Below are 17,850 nucleotides of genomic sequence, written 5' to 3'. Positions count from 1 at the left end.
GACCTAATATATTAGTCAATTTGACGCGTCAATTTACATGCACTTGCTTTCTCGGGTTGAACTGACGCGAGAATCTATCGCGTTGAATGGTGTCGAATGGCGCGATGGGGAGCTGTTTCTATTGGTTGTAAATCGACAGTAATCGGTTTTATTGAATTCGCCGATGCTACATCTGAGTTGTGTATTGTACTCTGCGTATACGCACCGAAGGTCACGTTGCATGCGTTATACCATATAATAAGATCTTCAAAAACATTATCCCAAATACAATTTCTTAAATATTTGAGGTTATGATTATTTATATTTTTCATACCAAAATAAAACTTACATGGAATTGACAGAAAGCAATAGATAAAAAACAAATGCCTTAATATATATATTTATACCGCGTTAGTTAAGCCGTATGTTACATTAAAATAAATTAGAAAAAAATCGTTATTAATTTAATCGAAGAATAATTTTGATATTCGCAGGCTAGACGATTAGAAATAGTAAATTACTTACATAAAATAGACTTCAAAATCGATGCTTCATTAGTTTAACTAAATTAAGAGTCTGTACAAAATCTTTAGTAAACATAGCATTTGATCATACCAGTATTTTATAAGAAATTATACAAGCAAATTTTTTTTATGGAATAGGTTGGCGGATGTACATATGGGCCATCTGATGGTAAATGGTCACCATCACCCATAGACAATGACGCTGTAAGAAATATTAACTATTCCTTAAATCGTCAATGTGCCACCAACCTTGGGAACTAAGATGTTATGTCCCTTGTGCCTGTAGTTACACTGGCTCACTCACCCTTCAGACCGGAACACAACAATACTGATTACTGTTATTTGGCGGTAGAATATCCAAATATATGCTCTTTCTTTGCTCTTCAAATAATATATGTGAAGGTTGATCCGGTTTCTTCAACATGTAGCTTATGGCTATATCTATATTTGATTTATATCAAATTGTATTGTTTAATACAAACCAAATATACTATATGCCAATAACTCTTAGGACATATATATGTGTATGTAAAAGCTTTTAGTAAACAATATCACAACAATATGCTAATGGTGCTACAACTTATTTAAATGAATTTAATATATTTTATTTATAATGTATTCACGAGCGTTGCGAAGTCAACTACGGTAAGGCTAGAGGGAAATGCTAGTTAACCCCCCTTTTTGAAAAAACGATATCATCTATATATAAATATTCAAGAAAGATAGGTCCATTATTCTTAAATATTTTGGTAATAAAGAATATAAAATGGTCAAAACATCCTAATGCATATATGCCCAGCTAAGACAGTTACAATGTGTTTTGTCTCGCAAAAATTCCCCTCAGCAATTAGTAACAGATTAAAAAAAAAGAGATTACAAATCGTTTGTATATTTTTATGTTTGTTACATCCGAAATCCGTCATTTATGAAACTCATAAAGTATTTTTATTGACGTTTGGTTCCTTTATTGAAGGACAGTGAATGGCAACACCACATAAATATTGCCACTGTGACGTCACAAGGTGACTCACTTTTCAAACAGGAATAGAAAAATAATGGGTATTGATATTTGGTATTCAGAATATGTGAGAAGTTTTTGTTACTTTTGAATTTGCTCCCCCAACATATTTATACCGTATATATTATTTATTAAGTTAATAATGGATAAGATAATACTCCAGATATATTTTTTTTAATTTGAACTGAACTTTTGGGTACAAAATTTTATGAGTAAAATTTTGCCAAGATATTGAGCAATTCCTCTTTTAGTCAAGGTTGCACTAATGTGTACTAAAGCTCCTTAAAATTTGAGAACTAAAATTGCTGATAGAATCTTTGCAAGTTCATTTGCTAATATGACTGGACTATATGAATGTTTTCCATAATTAAAATATTTTGGACCACTCTGTGAATACTAGTAAATTCTACAAATATATGATTTGGGTATTAATTTTGCTACACTTAAGATTTTAAAAATATTTCTTTACTAGAGTTTGAGAAGATGCATATTTATCGAAATTAAAATATGGATAGTTCTAAATTTTTATATAATTGTTTTCTAATAACTAAATTACTAAAAGAAAAAACGTACAAACTTATATTAAGATGTGTGAATGTCATGAGACCAAAATGTTCTCATTTCGGAAAAGTTGAGAGGACTGAAAACTTTCTCGTCCGAACAACTTTTTCAAAATATAGTACGACACGACTTAGATGTAGCATCGGCAACATTCGTAAAACCGATCACATCTGAATTTAGTGCGTTATCCCAAATCATCAATATTTATTTCTTTTGTGAATATGTTCTTTACACAAACGTAAAACTTATAAGATCACATAATATATTCGTCAATTTGACACGTCAATTTACATGCACTTGCTTTCTCGGGTTGAACTGACGCGAGAATCTATAGCGACGAATAGCGTCGAATGGCGCGATAGGGAGCCGTTTCTATTGGTTGTATAAATCGGCAGTAATCGGTTTTATTGAATTTGCCGATGCTGCATCTAAGTTGTGTCGTATTATACCTACTGGCACTTCAATCCCCTTTTAAAACAACTACACATGCCAATATCGCGACGCTCGTGGTTTTATTTCAAATAACGTTTCGAAGTATAATTTTGGTGTAACTGGATTTAATTTTTTTCTTGACTTTAAATTTGGTAAAAAAAAAAAAACAAAACAATTTTAGATTTTTTTTATTATCATAACGATATTATTGTAATTAATAAAAATGCGATCTAATATTAAATTATTTTAAATAATAACGGTCAAGAAATCTAGTGCGACGTAAAATAAAATAAATATTATTTTAACTACACAACTTTTAGAACAATTATTGTTAATATATTGTGATGATTACATATAATGTTGGAATTGGTTGTTTTATTTATACATTTATCCCTGAATAATATTGTTTTCTTGCTTCATGTTACATACATACGACATCATCTCTATTTATCCCGGCCGTATTAGGCTTAGTGACTGACTATGACCATCTGTTGTGTGACCATATTCGTCCCAGCAACAACAACTCTCGACATAATTATAATATCCGCCATATTTTAAATGTTGACAGTTTTATGATTTTGAATAATTAAATATGGGTACATTTTTGTTTTTAATGTTTTCAATTATTTGCTCATTATAAAAACAAAGTTTGTTTTATCTAGCAGTACTTGATGTTTTTTTTTTTTTTTTTTTTTTTTATGGCATAGGTGGCAAACGAGCAGGAGGCTCACCTGATGGAAAGTGACTACCACCGCCCATGGACATCTGCAACACCCGGGGGCTTGCAGGTGCGTTGCCGGCCTTTGAGAAAGGAGTAGGCTCTTTTCTTGAAGGTTCCCATGTCGTATCGGTTCGGAAAAACCGCCGGCGAAAGCTGGTTCCACAAAGTGGTTGTGCGAGGCAGAAAATGTCTAAGAAATCGCGCTGTTGTGGATTTTCGGACATCAAGATGATGCGGGTGAAACTTAGAATTTTGACGAGATGTCCGAAGGTGAAATTCAGCAGCCGGGATTAATCCGAACAATTCCTCGGAACATTCCCCGTGAAAAATTCGGTAGAAGATGCAGAGTGATCCGACATCTCTACGCAAAGCCAAAGGATCAAGGAGATCGGAAAGGGCTTGATCGTCGATAACTCGAGCCGCTCTACGTTGGATGCGGTCAAATGGAAGGAGCTGGTACTGGGGAGCACCCGCCCAGAGGTGAGAGCAGTACTCCATGTGAGGCCGAATTTGCGCCTTGTAAAGTTTTAGGCGATGGGCCGACGTGAAATACTGTCTCGCCTTGCTGAGCACGCCCAGCTTTTTTGAAGCCAATTTGGCTTTGCCTTCCAATTGACCGCGGAACTGAACGAGGCTCGAAATATCAACGCCAAGTATTCCGATACTACCTGTAGCGGCTATCGGAATGTTCTCAAATCGTGGAGATACGACAAATGGTGTTTTTTTAGCGGTTAACGCGCAAACTTGCGTCTTTTTGGGGTTGAAATGGACTAGATTTAGCCGGCCCCAATTCGAGACTTCGTTTAATGAAGACTCGATTTCAGACACAAGTTTGTTCCGGTTCTCTTCGACGTTTTCCCGAGAAATATTAGCGCGGCCGGTGTATAAGGTGTCAACGGTACTGTCGTCTGCATAGCAATGAATGTTCCCGATTTGCAACAAATCATTGATATGCAGAAGAAACAGAGTGGGTGATAGAACGCAGCCTTGTGGAACACCAGCATTGACGAATTTTAAGTCAGAGCATGCACCGTCGACAACGACCTTGATGCTCCGATCTGCCAAAAAGCTGGTAATCCAATTGCATAATTTCCCGGGAAGCCCATAGGAAGGAAGCTTCGAAAGGAGCGCTTTGTGCCATACGCGATCGAAGGCCTTCGCTATGTCCAAGCTGGCTGCTAATGCCTCCCCCTTGCTCTCAACTGCTTCAGCCCACCTATGAGTAAGGTAAACTAGAAGATCACCGGCTGAGCGACCCCGACGGAAACCGTACTGGCGGTCACTAATCAGCTGATTCTCCTCTAGGTACCGCAGGAGCTGGCAGTTAATAAGGGACTCCATTATCTTGGAGAGCAAGGAGGTGATGGCTATAGGCCTATAATTGGACGGGTCTGAGCGGTTGCCTTTTTTAGGGATCGGATGCACCAAAGCTGTCTTCCAGGAATTCGGGACGACGCCTAATGTGTAGGATTGCCGGAAAAGACGCGTTAAGACCGGTGCCAACTCGGGAGCACATGTCCGTAGCACGATTGGAGGGATACCATCGGGTCCGCTCGACTTATGAATGTCCAAGGAAAGAAGTGCTTTACGAACTGCACTTTGCCGGAATTTAACTTCCGGCATCGTGGTATCACACCGCGGAATTGTTGGTGGAGATTTTCCTTGGTCATCCAGAGTCGAGTTCGACGCGAAGAGAGAGCCTAAAAGATCAGCTTTCTCTTTCGCGGTATGGGCCAATGACTCACCGTCCCTGTGCAGAGATGGAAAAGAGGGCTGACAGAAATTCCCTAAGACAGCCTTAGCGAGAGACCAGAACGCTCGTGTTCCTGAAGGGAGACGCACCAGTCTCTCGCCAATTCTGCCAATGTACTCCGTCTTCGCCCTAGCAATCACGTTTTTGAGGGACCTAGAGGCAGAGTTATATTCCTTTTTGAATGCGCTGGTATTTACATCACGAGACGCAGATGCATTAGCCCAGGTTTGATAGCGTTCCCACTTTCGGCGTGATGCCGTTTTGCAGAAACGACCAAACCAAGGCTGGGACTTGCCACCGATGGGTACTGCAGAGTAAGGAATGAATAGTTCCATACCCTGAAGCACCACATCGGCAACAGAGTCAGCAGCAGCGTTCGGATCATCCGGCGAGAAACAAATCTGCCCCCATGGGTACGATGCAAAAAAAGACCGCATCCCATCCCAATCTGCTGACTTGTAGTGCCATACTCGGCGGCACCCAACAAAGCGAGGCCGTGAGTACCGCACAACCGGCACTGTACTCCGGACGAGACAGTGGTCAGACGAGCCCAGAGGGGGATCGACGATAACCTGATAGCCATCCGGATGCGAAGTCAGCAGAAGGTCCAACAGGGAAGGTGTATGATCCTCCACATCCGGTATTCGCGTTGGCGAGTTGACCAGTTGTGTCAGATCATATGCTAGAGCGAAGTCCAGAACAGATCCACCCGCATGATCGGTGGTGCGTGAGCCAAGCCATTCTGCGTGGTGAGCATTAAAGTCACCCAGAATAATGATCTCTGCGGATGGAATCTGCTGAAGCACGGAATCTGTAGCCATTTGGACGTGCTCAACCAGTCGGTCGGTTTCGGCATTACCGCTATGGGACCTATAAAGGCACGCATAGATTCGCGGATGATCATCGCAGTCTACACGTAGCCAGATAATCGATAGGTCCTGTCCTTCAAGGCTGCCGAGGCGTCGAGAACAGATATCATCTCTGACGTAAACGCATACCCCAGCTCGTGGTATAAAAGAATGTTCCAATTTGTACCCAGGGTACGAGAGAAAAGTCGTATCGGCAGGAGAAGATATCTGGGTCTCGGTTAGAAAGAGCAAGGCCGGCTTCGCCGTTTCCAGATGGTAATGAACGGCGTTGAGGTTGGAGTTGAGTCCCCTTATGTTGCAGAAGTCCACAGCGAGGGTGGTAGGGGTTGCCTTATGATGCCTGCTCCGCTTGCCCCGAACAGTGGCGAGCGCAAAATTGCCCCCCCCAGAATTCGGAGGGCAGCCTGGGCATCCCTGCTCAGGCGGTGTACGTCCTGAGCATGGATGCCCAGAGAGGGATTCTCCACCGCTGTCGCTGATGGTACCCTCCTGGGGTAATTTAACCAAATTCTGCACAACCATCAAGTTTTGGGGGGGAGGGGGATTGGGCCTCCGGAACTCTCACTTACCGGACGAAACGCGGTAGCATAGCCACCACTTTACGCCGATTTTAAGTGAGAGAGTGGTACTTCCCCGGGCGTGCCGGCCCATTCGGCTGTAACCCAAAGGTATACAGCGTGGCACTACCACTTATAAATATATGATGTACAATCTCATATATATATGATGTACAATCTCATTGTCATTTAACATTCGTTTGTTAACGATCACCATTTTTGGAGTCATTGAATGTATAAAGAGTATTGACTACGACAGTGTAGTACTAACTTACTGTTATTTTTAATATTGTCAGATATTCACATTTGCATTTTAAAGTAAGGAAATAGTCATGTTATATTCCTCGGAAAGAAGTTGGTTCTGCACCTGACGTCTCTCCAATTGTGTCGGATTACCGTCCTGTCAAACTGCTAGAGCTATGGAGTAGGGAATGCTGCGTTTACTCACACTCCTATATTATATAAACAAGTGCCTATTATTCTGTCCGTATTAAAATGATTCAGTCCTGTGTGTGTGTGTGTGTGTGTGTGTGTGTGTGTGTGTGTGTGTGTGTGGCTACAGCGCCGCGCATGTGCGCAGCGCGGCTCGCAGCAGCAGCGCCAGCGCGCGCGCGCCCGCGTCCTCGCCGCGAGAGTGTGCGAGCGACACGTACGACGCGCGACCCGCTCTGCGAGAATGTGACACGTTATATTATTAAATATTTATATAACTTCTGTGACTGTTACTGTGACTTATGTTCTTCTCATCGGAACATGGATCGATGGAAATGTTTTCTAACAACATCAAATTTACTTTTGAATGACATGTAAAAAAATGAGCTACAAGAATTTGATAATAATGTGGAGTGTGTCAAAATCTCGAGAGACAAAAAGAATTTTAAGGTAAGCCATAGAAAGGAAGAGGTACCCATATCTTTAACAATTATGTCAATTTGTCCAAATACTATTACGTTTTGACATCAATTTATGTTACGTTCAATATAATGTTTCTTAGGTGGCTACAGAATTTAGAGAAAACACATACAAATACTACACAAGAGATATAAAATATAATATATAGCCAAAATATAAAGAAAGTACCTTGGAATCATATCCGCGGTAGCTTTTGCTCCTCTCTCGGCTGCTTCTTCGATTTTTAGAAGAAGAGTTTTGAGGTCAGCTCCCAAGTTCTCTTTAAACGCCAACGCAGCGCTGTGCAGTGTGTCCAGCTGAATACGAAATGTGATTTTTATAAACGTACTTAATATAATAGTAACGAGAAAAGTACACTAGACTTGTCAACCGAGGAACTACCGACGACTCAAATACCGATAATAAGGCTTAACGCAGAGCCGTTGACAAATTCAATGGACAATTATTATTATGTTATCTAAAAGTAAAAATTAATTTTTAATTCAAAAATTAACCTACTTAAAAAACATCCATGTATTTTTCCAAGTTTGGAAAAAACGCTTCAGAAAATATATCTCACACAAGACACATGGCATTCCACAAACAACCCATATTTTACTATCAGACAATTATTCAAGCTAGTGTTACCATAGTACAGTCGCCCGGCTCCGCTCCCCCGTACTTAGAAATTGCGGTCGCTGAGCTGCACATTGCTGACAACCACGCACTTCTGTCATTGGATTTAGCCCTGGAACAACATTAGGGAGTAATTACACTTCACTTCCCCTTAAAGTTCATTGGAATTAAAAAATGACATATAGATAAAAAATCAAATCAAATCAATTTTATTCAAGTAAACTTCACAATGTAGCGTTTTTGAATCGTCAACAATTAAATACTACCACCGTTTCGGAAAGCAGCTTCTAGCGAGAAGAAACGGCAAGAAACTCGCATAGTTGCTCTTTTTAAATAAACAGATTTACAATGCTGTTGTATATGTGCAATTTACACTAATTAGTGTCCTTTGATGGATAGTTGGAGATAGACAAATAATAGATGGTAGGACACATGTACATTTCAGATGTAATTGAAACGGTGGAAATTAGGACGTAAAAATAATAATTACAGCTTTTTAATATTTATTGTCAAAATTACATTAAAACCTCTTTAGTCGTTTAAAAGATATAAGCGTATCTGTATTTAATTAAAGTTAAGTTCCACAACACATTGCACTCACTTTGATAAAGCTTGCGACGCAGCTGACAGTCCCAAGCTGTAAATTCCTCCTGACGTTCCCCCCATGTCTGTTTCCGCCATTTCCGATAATTCCCACATCACGTTAGAGGGATATTCTAACGAAGCTGATTCCAAATACTTTAAAACCGCTAAAAAAACAGGTTAGTTAAAATAAGACATATTTCGAGAGGTTTCCCTAATATAAGATTTTAAATGAACGATTATTTTTATTATAACAGTTATTAATTACGGGATATTTACCATGTTTAGTCTCGTGAACAAGATTTGTAGATAATGTCGAAATATCGAGCTCCAATGGATAAAAATCAAAAAATTGGTAAATATCCCGTAATTAATAACTGTTTCCTTAATAATACCTAATCACGTAAAAATCTTATATACGGTATCCATTATTTGTAAAACTAACAAGAATTACGAAAACGTTTTACACAATAGGTACTAGCTACTACGATTTGATATATGATCCAAAATTTTTGAAATAAAAACAAACCGTTCGCAAACTTTTTGAGTGTAATCCCGCAGTCGCCGTCTCCGCAGCCGGAGTCCAGTCTGTTCAGCAGCTCCTCATTTTCCACCAACACAGCTGACGCAGCGCGAAGACTTTTACGAAGTACTTCCTGTTCTTGGACAGATAGAGTGGGGCCGGCAATGATCTATAAATAAAACATTCTATTATTTTACGACTACATCATAAGTGTTGAAACACAAGAATAAGATAAGTTTTTAATTACATCTATCTGCCTCTCCACGTGACTATCTGACCAGACTAAATATCCTTCTTAAAAACTTATGAATTAAAATTCCAGTGACGATGTTTGTCTAATGAATACGTACGAACTATGATTAGCAGTAATTACTTTCGATCACAAGCATCGGCGCAATGAGAAAATACATTTTACGCCAACCACTGGATTTATGATTATATATTTTCATGTGGCAATTCAAACCGGAACATCGCACCATCGAGTATGGTTGTTTTTCGTTAGAATGTTTGGTATGTTAGTTGGACCCACTTTATCACGAGAGAGTATGAAAATGAGTTGGATTGATTGATTGATGAGTTATGATAAAAGTACAAGGGTGACTTGATTTTTATCTCACAAATATGGATTGGATTTATATAAATAATAAATATGTAAAATATTTTCAGTGTCGGTAAAACGAGCTTTGTTCACACCTTTCCCTCACCAGCCTGTGGCAAATCATCATCTTCCGCCGAGGCTCCTGGCCCTCCGATGGATAAATCACAACCGGTCCAGCCCCCGGCTCCCGAAGGCGCGTCGAGGAGACGCAGCCACGAATCCCCACGTTCCCCACTCAGGTTCAAAAGGCAAATTTGGAAACCATGCATCTCCAGAGACGTCTTGAAGTGGCCGGAATAAATACGTTCCATTTTTATTTGCTTCCGATCTGTTAAGCAAATATTTAACAAATAATTTCTCCATAGTTTTTTTACTTGACTTTTCAAGCATATTATTTTATTATATAAAGCCAATCTCTTATGGTGTTCTTTCAAATATATAATCTAAGGTATTACGATTGTGGTTAGACATATTTCATACCCAAATAATCGCTAATTTCTGAAGCGATTATGTTCATTTCCAAGAGAGATGTCCCGCCCAAGTTATTTATCATGGCTGCCACTCGGTTATTGGGCTGTAGTTTGAGATGAGCTACGATCTGGAATAATAATAAAAAAAATGAATTTTATAATGTATTTACTATAAATGTAATTTTACTTTCCTTATAGCATAACCACAAATATTAGAAAAATACAAATATTGCCATTTGGCGAGTTTGTGAAGAGTCAATCTATGGTACCCAGTTATGTTGCCCAGTACACAGTTTCTGCCAACTAAGGGATCTCTGGAAACCAGACCTTCCGTGAGTTTCCAGTAAATTTGCGGATTCCTTGAAATGTAATATATGTACTATAGTTTTGAGCTTAATCAATTCATTACATGATTAGCATCCAATTCTGTCGCATGTATTCATTTTATAATTGACTATTAATAAAGAGAGGGTTCGGAACATATTCCACCACGCTGTTCCAATGCGGGTTGGTGGAATGCACATGTGGCAGAATTTCGATGAAATTAGACACATGCAGGTTTCCTCACGATGTTTTCCTTTACCGCCGAGCACGAGATGAATTATAAACACAAATTTAGCACACCTATATATATATATATATATATATAGTGGTGCTAGCCTGGGTTTGAACCCGCACTCATCGGTTAAGATGCACGCGTTCTACTACTATTTTAGACTACCTTATCGAGTATGAGAACTACAGTTTCTTTGGCGGAACCCATTTTCAACTTCTCGATTCCAGCCTCGCCGTGCACGCCCGCTCCGAGCTCCATCTCATCTTGCGCAATTTCGAATAGAGGTGGCTGACCTAATTTATAATCAGTGAATTATTTGGTTGATCGAACTTGATCAATAATTATTATATTGGTTAGTTGGCTGAGTTTGGAAATCATGAACACAACTTTCTTGTGCGCAATTATTCTTTTTTTTTAAATATTCAAAAAGTCTGTTTGTATCTACACGAATACTATAAAAAGGTAAAGTTCGTTAGTAAATGCTACCTTATTATTGAATGCATATAAGTATAAGGATATAAGTTATATTTATATCATATCACTTTTCGTTCAATAATTTGGATCTGGGTGAAGTCGGGCGAAGAACGGTGTTGGATTCAAATGTTTTATTTATGGTATAGGTCCACTAAGAGCGAGCATATACATCTGATGGAAAGTGGTCACCAGCGCCCATAGACAATGGTGCTTTAAGAAATATTAACCATTCTTTACATCGCCCATGCGCCACCTTAGGTATTAATGTAAATGTAATGTCTCTTATGTACGTAATATAAAGATGAAGCCACAATAAAATAAAGAGAAGATATAATATATATATTTATATTTACCTGGTAGTGAACAGGCACTTAGACAAACTCCGAGGGTAGCCATATTTTTATTAACCTCTGATGCCATGTCGCGTATTGATAGCAAGTCGTGGCCTTCCGCCGCCATTGCACCACATAACTTAAACAACAAGAAGACTTACAAAATGATCATTAATTAGCTCATAAGTCATTTCACTGCGAAGAAATTATAATCAAAAGTTTGAAGTCGCCAAATTATATCGTACTTTTGAGGAAACATTAAAGCACTGATCTTGCTTTTGTATCTTCAATGGTAGCGATTTGCATTTACTCATGGAGAGTAACAGGGAATAAAGTGCGATATTATTTCAGCCATACCTTTGGACTTTCGTACATTTTGTAATATACGCATAAAGGTATTTATATCGCAGTCATCATTACATTTACTTACAGTCGTTACCACAAAACAGTCACTTATCGCTATCCTCATGTATGCAAAATCTAATATTTATATAAATCTAGTATTTATCATCATGATTGTACCCGTGCAAAGCCGGGGCGGGTCGCTAGTTACGAATAAAGCAATAAAACAGTTTGAATAGGTTGTTTTTAAAATAAATCAACAGTACTTTATACAGGAAGACTTCGCCGCACATGCTCCTGCCGCCCGTTTTGTTCTGACTCGAAGCCACATCTTCCCCAACAATAAATCCTTCGACCTGAAAAAAAATACAATTAGTAAATATTTTTTGAGTCACTTTACACTTATTTTTTAACTTCTACTTAATCTAGAATCATATATTTCAGAATATCATAAATCAATTTTAAATTTTCAAATAAAATTAGCTGACGACGTTGAAATTTATTTTCTATTAAAAAGGCGTGAATTTAAGAACAGCTGGTAATTTGTGGTTCAATAATTTGACCTTCAATTAGACGATTCATAGAAGTTAATATACGGTATAGAACACTTAGCTATATATTCGTTTTGTAGTTTAAATAAAAATTTGGACCTATCTATAAAATTCTTATAATAATACTTTAAATAACCTTAATTCCCGCATTCTTAGCCTTTTCGAAAGCTTTACCAAAGTTTAGCCGGTCTCCCGTGTAGTTTCCTAGAAGTACTAGAACTCCACCTAAAAGTTAAACATATCAAAATAGTTACACAATAGTTAATTTGAGTTGTTACGCTTGTCTTTATTATAAATATTTATTTCAAACTCGATGGTAGATCAGCCCGTGCAAACTTACAGACTTGGACCAACGTGATGGTAGGGCTTTGTGCAAGCCCGTCTGGGTAGGTACCACCCACACATATGTTATACTTCTTCTACCACCAAACAACAGTACCAAGTATTGTTGTGTTCCAGTGTGAAGGGTGAGTGAGCCAATGTAACTGCAGGCACAAGGGACATAACATCTTAGTTCCCAAGGTTGGTGGCACATTGACCATGTAAGGAATAGTTAATATTTCTTACAGTGTCGTTGTCTATGGGTGATGGTGACAACTTACCATCAGGTGGCCCATACGCTCGTCCGCCAATCTAAGCCATAAAAAAACGATTTACTTCTTTGTAATAAAGAATCAGCAGCGAATTATTTACTGTTTACTTTAATATTATATTCTTCGCCTACATTTGTATATTTTGTTTTAAAAATGTCGTGACTTCCTAAGATATCGCTTTATAATTTTATTAACAGGATTTCCGTGATCCTTTTAAACTTTCTCTCATGGAATCATGACAAACGGAAAACAATCTGTACTAATATTATAAATGCTGAAGTGACTCTGTATATCTGATGCTTTTTCACGACCAAATCACTGAAGGAAATCTAATGAAATTGGGCATGAATTTCCCAAATTTCAACAAATTCAACCAATGGATGGATAAGCCACATTTTCATTCCTTTCACCTAAAGACGAAACATTCTTCGCCACGGAAACAAAGATGCGATTATTTGTTGACTCAATAGTTCAGAATTTATTGAATACCTGAATTGTATTTGTAAAGCTGTGTGATTGCATACAACACGTTTCCGGTTGGGGGCGACGCAAACACGCCTCCCGCCACCGCGCCATCCAGCATGCCCGGTCCGATGAGACCTGCGTGTTATGAGCATGTTATTGGAAGAAGTAGATCTAAACATTCATGATGATGTCCTTTTAATGACAACTATACCCAAGGATGACTAATCCGTAGAAGATAGCCTGGCACTGAAGTGTCAGTGAGTAAACACACTGATATTCTTGGCTTTAAAATTCAATTCAAGTTTAGTGTCTCAACAGTACCGATCAATCTCATTCGTGTCTTCTCCATCCTACGTGACATTGGCGAAATAATCTGTGCCCTGCCGGCACAACTAAAAGCCATTAAACTAAGAATTGAATAGTGATCACACTGACACTTCAAGATATATAAAAGTTCTGCCTGTAAACTTTGTCCTGCAATACACTGGCATACATACTATTTAAACTGGAATACAGCAAAGCAAACCATTACAATGGCGCTAGCAAGCGAACAGTACAGTACACGATCATAACGTCTACATCGTACACTCTAATTATATAGCATGAGATGATGCTTTTAACACAGCTGTAATATTTTGAATAAGGTATATTTTAAAATGCGATCTCATTTTGATATTAAATTGTGTATTATCAGTTTATTTATAAATTGTACCAGCTGCGAAAGGTTCATGACCGGAGCCGCCGCCGCCGAGAACCGCCACCCGCCCTGAATCATCCTGAAAATATAAAATTCCTGTTTGTAATGTATTATGATATGAATTTGTTGGCCTTGAAAAAGTCTTGATTAGATCTTTGGCTAAATAAATAATTATTACAATTATTTCTAGGTTACAGGTCACTGGATTTGGTTACAGTTAAATTACGAATAGAATAGAGGTGTGAATGTTGAGAGGAATATGTGGTGTAACGCGAGTGGATAGAGTAAGAATTGAGTATACAAGAGGAAGTTTGAAAGTGACACTGATAACCGAGAAGTTACGTGAAAGGCGGCTATTATGGTATGGGCATGTTATGCGGAGGAATGAGGAACATATTGTATGGAAGGTCTTGAGCATGATATGGATGGATATAGCGAAAGGAGACTACCAAAGAAACGATGGATAGATAACGTGAAAGATGATATGGCTGGAAAGAATGTTACTTGTGAGATGACGTCAGATATGTAAGTATGGAACAATACTACCCACCTTTCTCCTCAGAGTAACAACGCGATGCTTCGGATGCAGCAGCAGCTTGGGATACAGAGCCACGACGCCACGGAGGTTGTCGTCAACACATGTATCCGGGGAGTTGATCACTTTCTTCGTAATCGGCTTGCAAGAAGCCATTATTTATAACCTAAAATTATTAAATGACCATCGAAAATTTTGTAATTGTAAACTCTTGCCTGTCTACCTTTCACTGTTCTGTCTATTTTCACTCTTCTGGGTATGCTGGGAAAATCTCTTATAGGGATAAGCATACCTTTTAAATTTTGCTTTCCTGTGACTTATATATTTATCTCTGTACTGTATCTGGCAAATTTTAATAAACTGTTAAATAAATAAATGAAAATTGTTCTGCTTATTTTAGTATTTGGGTAATTAAACTCATCACTACTTCATCATTATTGGAAAGAAAAGTTAATCGGACGAACGATTTCGAAAAAAACACTTAATATATAATAAAAAATTCACGATCAATAGTAACTTAAATGTTACACCAAATCATAAATAATTTACCTTTTATAAATTAAATTTAATTGCATAAACTTACTTAAGTGGTTGTTTAATTTTAATCAATGTTAACACTTCCTAGTAGAAATTAATTTTTATTTCAGCGATTATATCACTATACCAAGCAAAAATTTAATAATAAACAAGGACCGGTGTTTTGAACTGACAAAGAATCTTATCAGTTACGTAAATATCACTAATTTTATCTTGAACAGGCTAAAGTTTATGACCCACAACGAGATTATACATTTTATCTTAAAGAAAATAAAACTTTTTTAAACATACGTTATATATATTATCTGTATTATTTTTATAAAAAAAATCATTTTATTGTATTGATTATCAAAATCTAGCCGTTGCTCGTGACTTCGCTCGCGTTTTCTAGGTCGTCTGGTGTGCCTGATGAAGGTAAGCCTTTCTTAAGGTTCAAATATCATACCGATTAGTTCAGTGATTCGATCCCGAAATACTTAAGCATATAAGATAATATATAAGAGTGAACTCACAATAATTGCTGCTTGGAATATATCATAAAAAATTTAATATTATATTATAAAATGGATAGACAGATAGATATTTTAAATTTGTTTTTTTTTTTTAAAGTGCTGTAATATCGAATTGGGACACAATCCTGTAATGATATTTATACAGTGTGGCATAATAAATAAATATAATCAACAGATGGACAGACAATGTTACTATTTATAATATTAGTATAAATTTAATAGTGTTAAATAATATAATAAACATTAAGGTACAACTTATCGTTTATAATTTTAAGACAAAATAGAATATTAAATGTATAATATAATGTGAAATATTATTTGAAATACAAATTCAAAGAATAAATGTTTCAGCTTAAAAAGTTAGTAGGTATTTTTATATTTATTTGACGTTTCCTAATTTTGTCAGAAATAATATTGCTATCTCTTTCTCGTATACAGTTTTCACAAAAGATAGCAAGAAATTTATGTATGTCTAACTCATTAGTAACATCTTCATAACAATTAACAAAACATTAATGATTATGTTCATCGACACTAATGTATCGAATACACAACGATACACTGAAATCACCATTTGCCAATTTAGTCGCGAAAAAAATTAAAAAAAAAATTGACAGCTGTCATTTTATTGCTGTAATAAGACACTTACTAAACGCCCTTGAAGTGACGCAAAGGTCGGTTTGGTGTAAAAGTAATAAGGCACTAATTAGTCTAATAAGTGGAGTATTGTAATTAGTCACAAACAATTTAATATTATAACAACACTGTACACAACAAACACCTAAAATTAAACACTGGCACAAAACAACACGCTTAAATTTAAACTATTTTTTATGTATACATTCATGTGAGTATGTATGTACCTAAAATTCAATGACACTGATGTCTTAAATACAAAATCAAACATAAACTACATAACATAAGAATAGATCGAAAAAATGAACACTAAGTGTTCTTGAATGCCAAAAGGAAGTAAGTTCATTAAATCGTCAGTTAATTACGATCTTTATGACGATATATATAAAACACAAAATAGTTTACCGTCGATATGTTTTGTTGAAGAATGTGAATATCCAATGCAATTGCGTTGTCAATAAGGGAATTTTACGAGCTCGTGTTATCAACTGCGCGACTATATAACTTAGCTGGTTAATATCTTCTGTCCTTTAGTTATAAAGGTCAAGGAACATATAGGAGATGTCAAAAATAGGCGTTCTTCAAAGTCTGCAGTCTGTGAACATGCTAAAGAACACAGATTCATTCCTAGAATGATACGCGAGGCTATTGAAATTCAAAAACATCCGAACTTCAATAGAGAAGATGGTTGGAGACTTTCTAACACCTGGGATCCACTTATTAAAAATTTAAAATCCCAAATCCAACAGACTGCAAGACCTAAAGATACAGTTAGTGCCTTCTGCGTGCAACCGGAACGTTACTCAAGATACCAATTGAGAAATCGTTGGCGGTAGTTGTAAATAATATTTCTTTTGTTCTTCAAATAGACAAATGCCACCATATTCTACCCGTGACCACGAACAAAAATAATTAATATACGCAATTCAAATCCGTTATAACTAGTTTTATTTCAATGTGTTATAATAATCGCGAAAATTTAAGACAACATTATCTTCTGTCCTTTATCCCATTATTGAATAAAAATGAGAAGAAAACTGTAATAAACCCTTTGAATGTGCTTATTATTTTCGGGTACTTAATACTTTTAGTATATAGAGTTATTGGTGCTGAGGTAACTCGAATGAATAATGAGTGCATTTTATCTGAATTTCCTTTAAACTGGATTCATCTGTTAAGAATATACTGCGGAAGTCAACCTTAGCGCCGCACGAGTGCTGAAAAAATACCGCCCCAGTATAGAATTTTTGCATAAACTATGTACTCCGTACACAATTTTCTAAACATATGAATGACAAGTTTAGAAAATCATTTCGATAACGTGATTTCTTTTTATTTTTGTTTTCGTGTCAGGCACCAGTCTGGCACTATGAGGGTAGTGTAAAACCCAACTTTTAAACTTCAAACTACCACTGAGTTTCTAGTATTATGAAATTATCAAAGCAGTAAAATTGTCTATGGCAGAACCTCATTGTCTTTGACAAGATTAGAATAATATAAGTTTTG

The 17,850-nt window shown here is 37.1% G+C and overlaps 1 protein-coding gene across 2 annotated transcripts; it reads right to left on the bottom strand.

Moving 5' to 3' along the window:
* Positions 1–6,966: 6,966 nt before the first annotated feature.
* LOC124532121 (triokinase/FMN cyclase-like) lies at positions 6,967–16,712 on the bottom strand. 2 transcript variants are annotated; one of them, XM_047106823.1, is made up of 15 exons: positions 16,358–16,712; positions 14,675–14,825; positions 14,140–14,203; positions 13,452–13,562; positions 12,506–12,594; positions 12,085–12,174; positions 11,498–11,615; positions 10,836–10,963; positions 10,125–10,242; positions 9,740–9,972; positions 9,053–9,215; positions 8,543–8,690; positions 7,954–8,053; positions 7,495–7,622; positions 6,967–7,082 (listed from the first exon to the last, which is right to left on the bottom strand). In XM_047106823.1, the coding sequence occupies exons 2-15, from the start codon at positions 14,813–14,815 to the stop codon at positions 6,971–6,973; spliced, it is 1,743 nt and encodes a 580-aa protein (XP_046962779.1). In that variant the 5' UTR covers positions 14,816–14,825; positions 16,358–16,712; the 3' UTR covers positions 6,967–6,970. The 2 variants fall into 2 exon arrangements, with proteins under 2 accessions (XP_046962779.1, XP_046962780.1); XM_047106824.1 differs by lacking the exon at positions 16,358–16,712 and having other exon boundaries at positions 14,675–14,848.
* Between the last annotated feature and the right edge of the window lie 1,138 nt (positions 16,713–17,850).

This window comes from Vanessa cardui, chromosome 8 (genome assembly GCF_905220365.1).
Source record: "Vanessa cardui chromosome 8, ilVanCard2.1, whole genome shotgun sequence".
NCBI lineage: Eukaryota > Metazoa > Arthropoda > Insecta > Lepidoptera > Nymphalidae > Vanessa > Vanessa cardui.
Note: the sequence above shows the minus strand (reverse complement) of the source record. Positions and strands in the feature narration are given on the sequence as shown.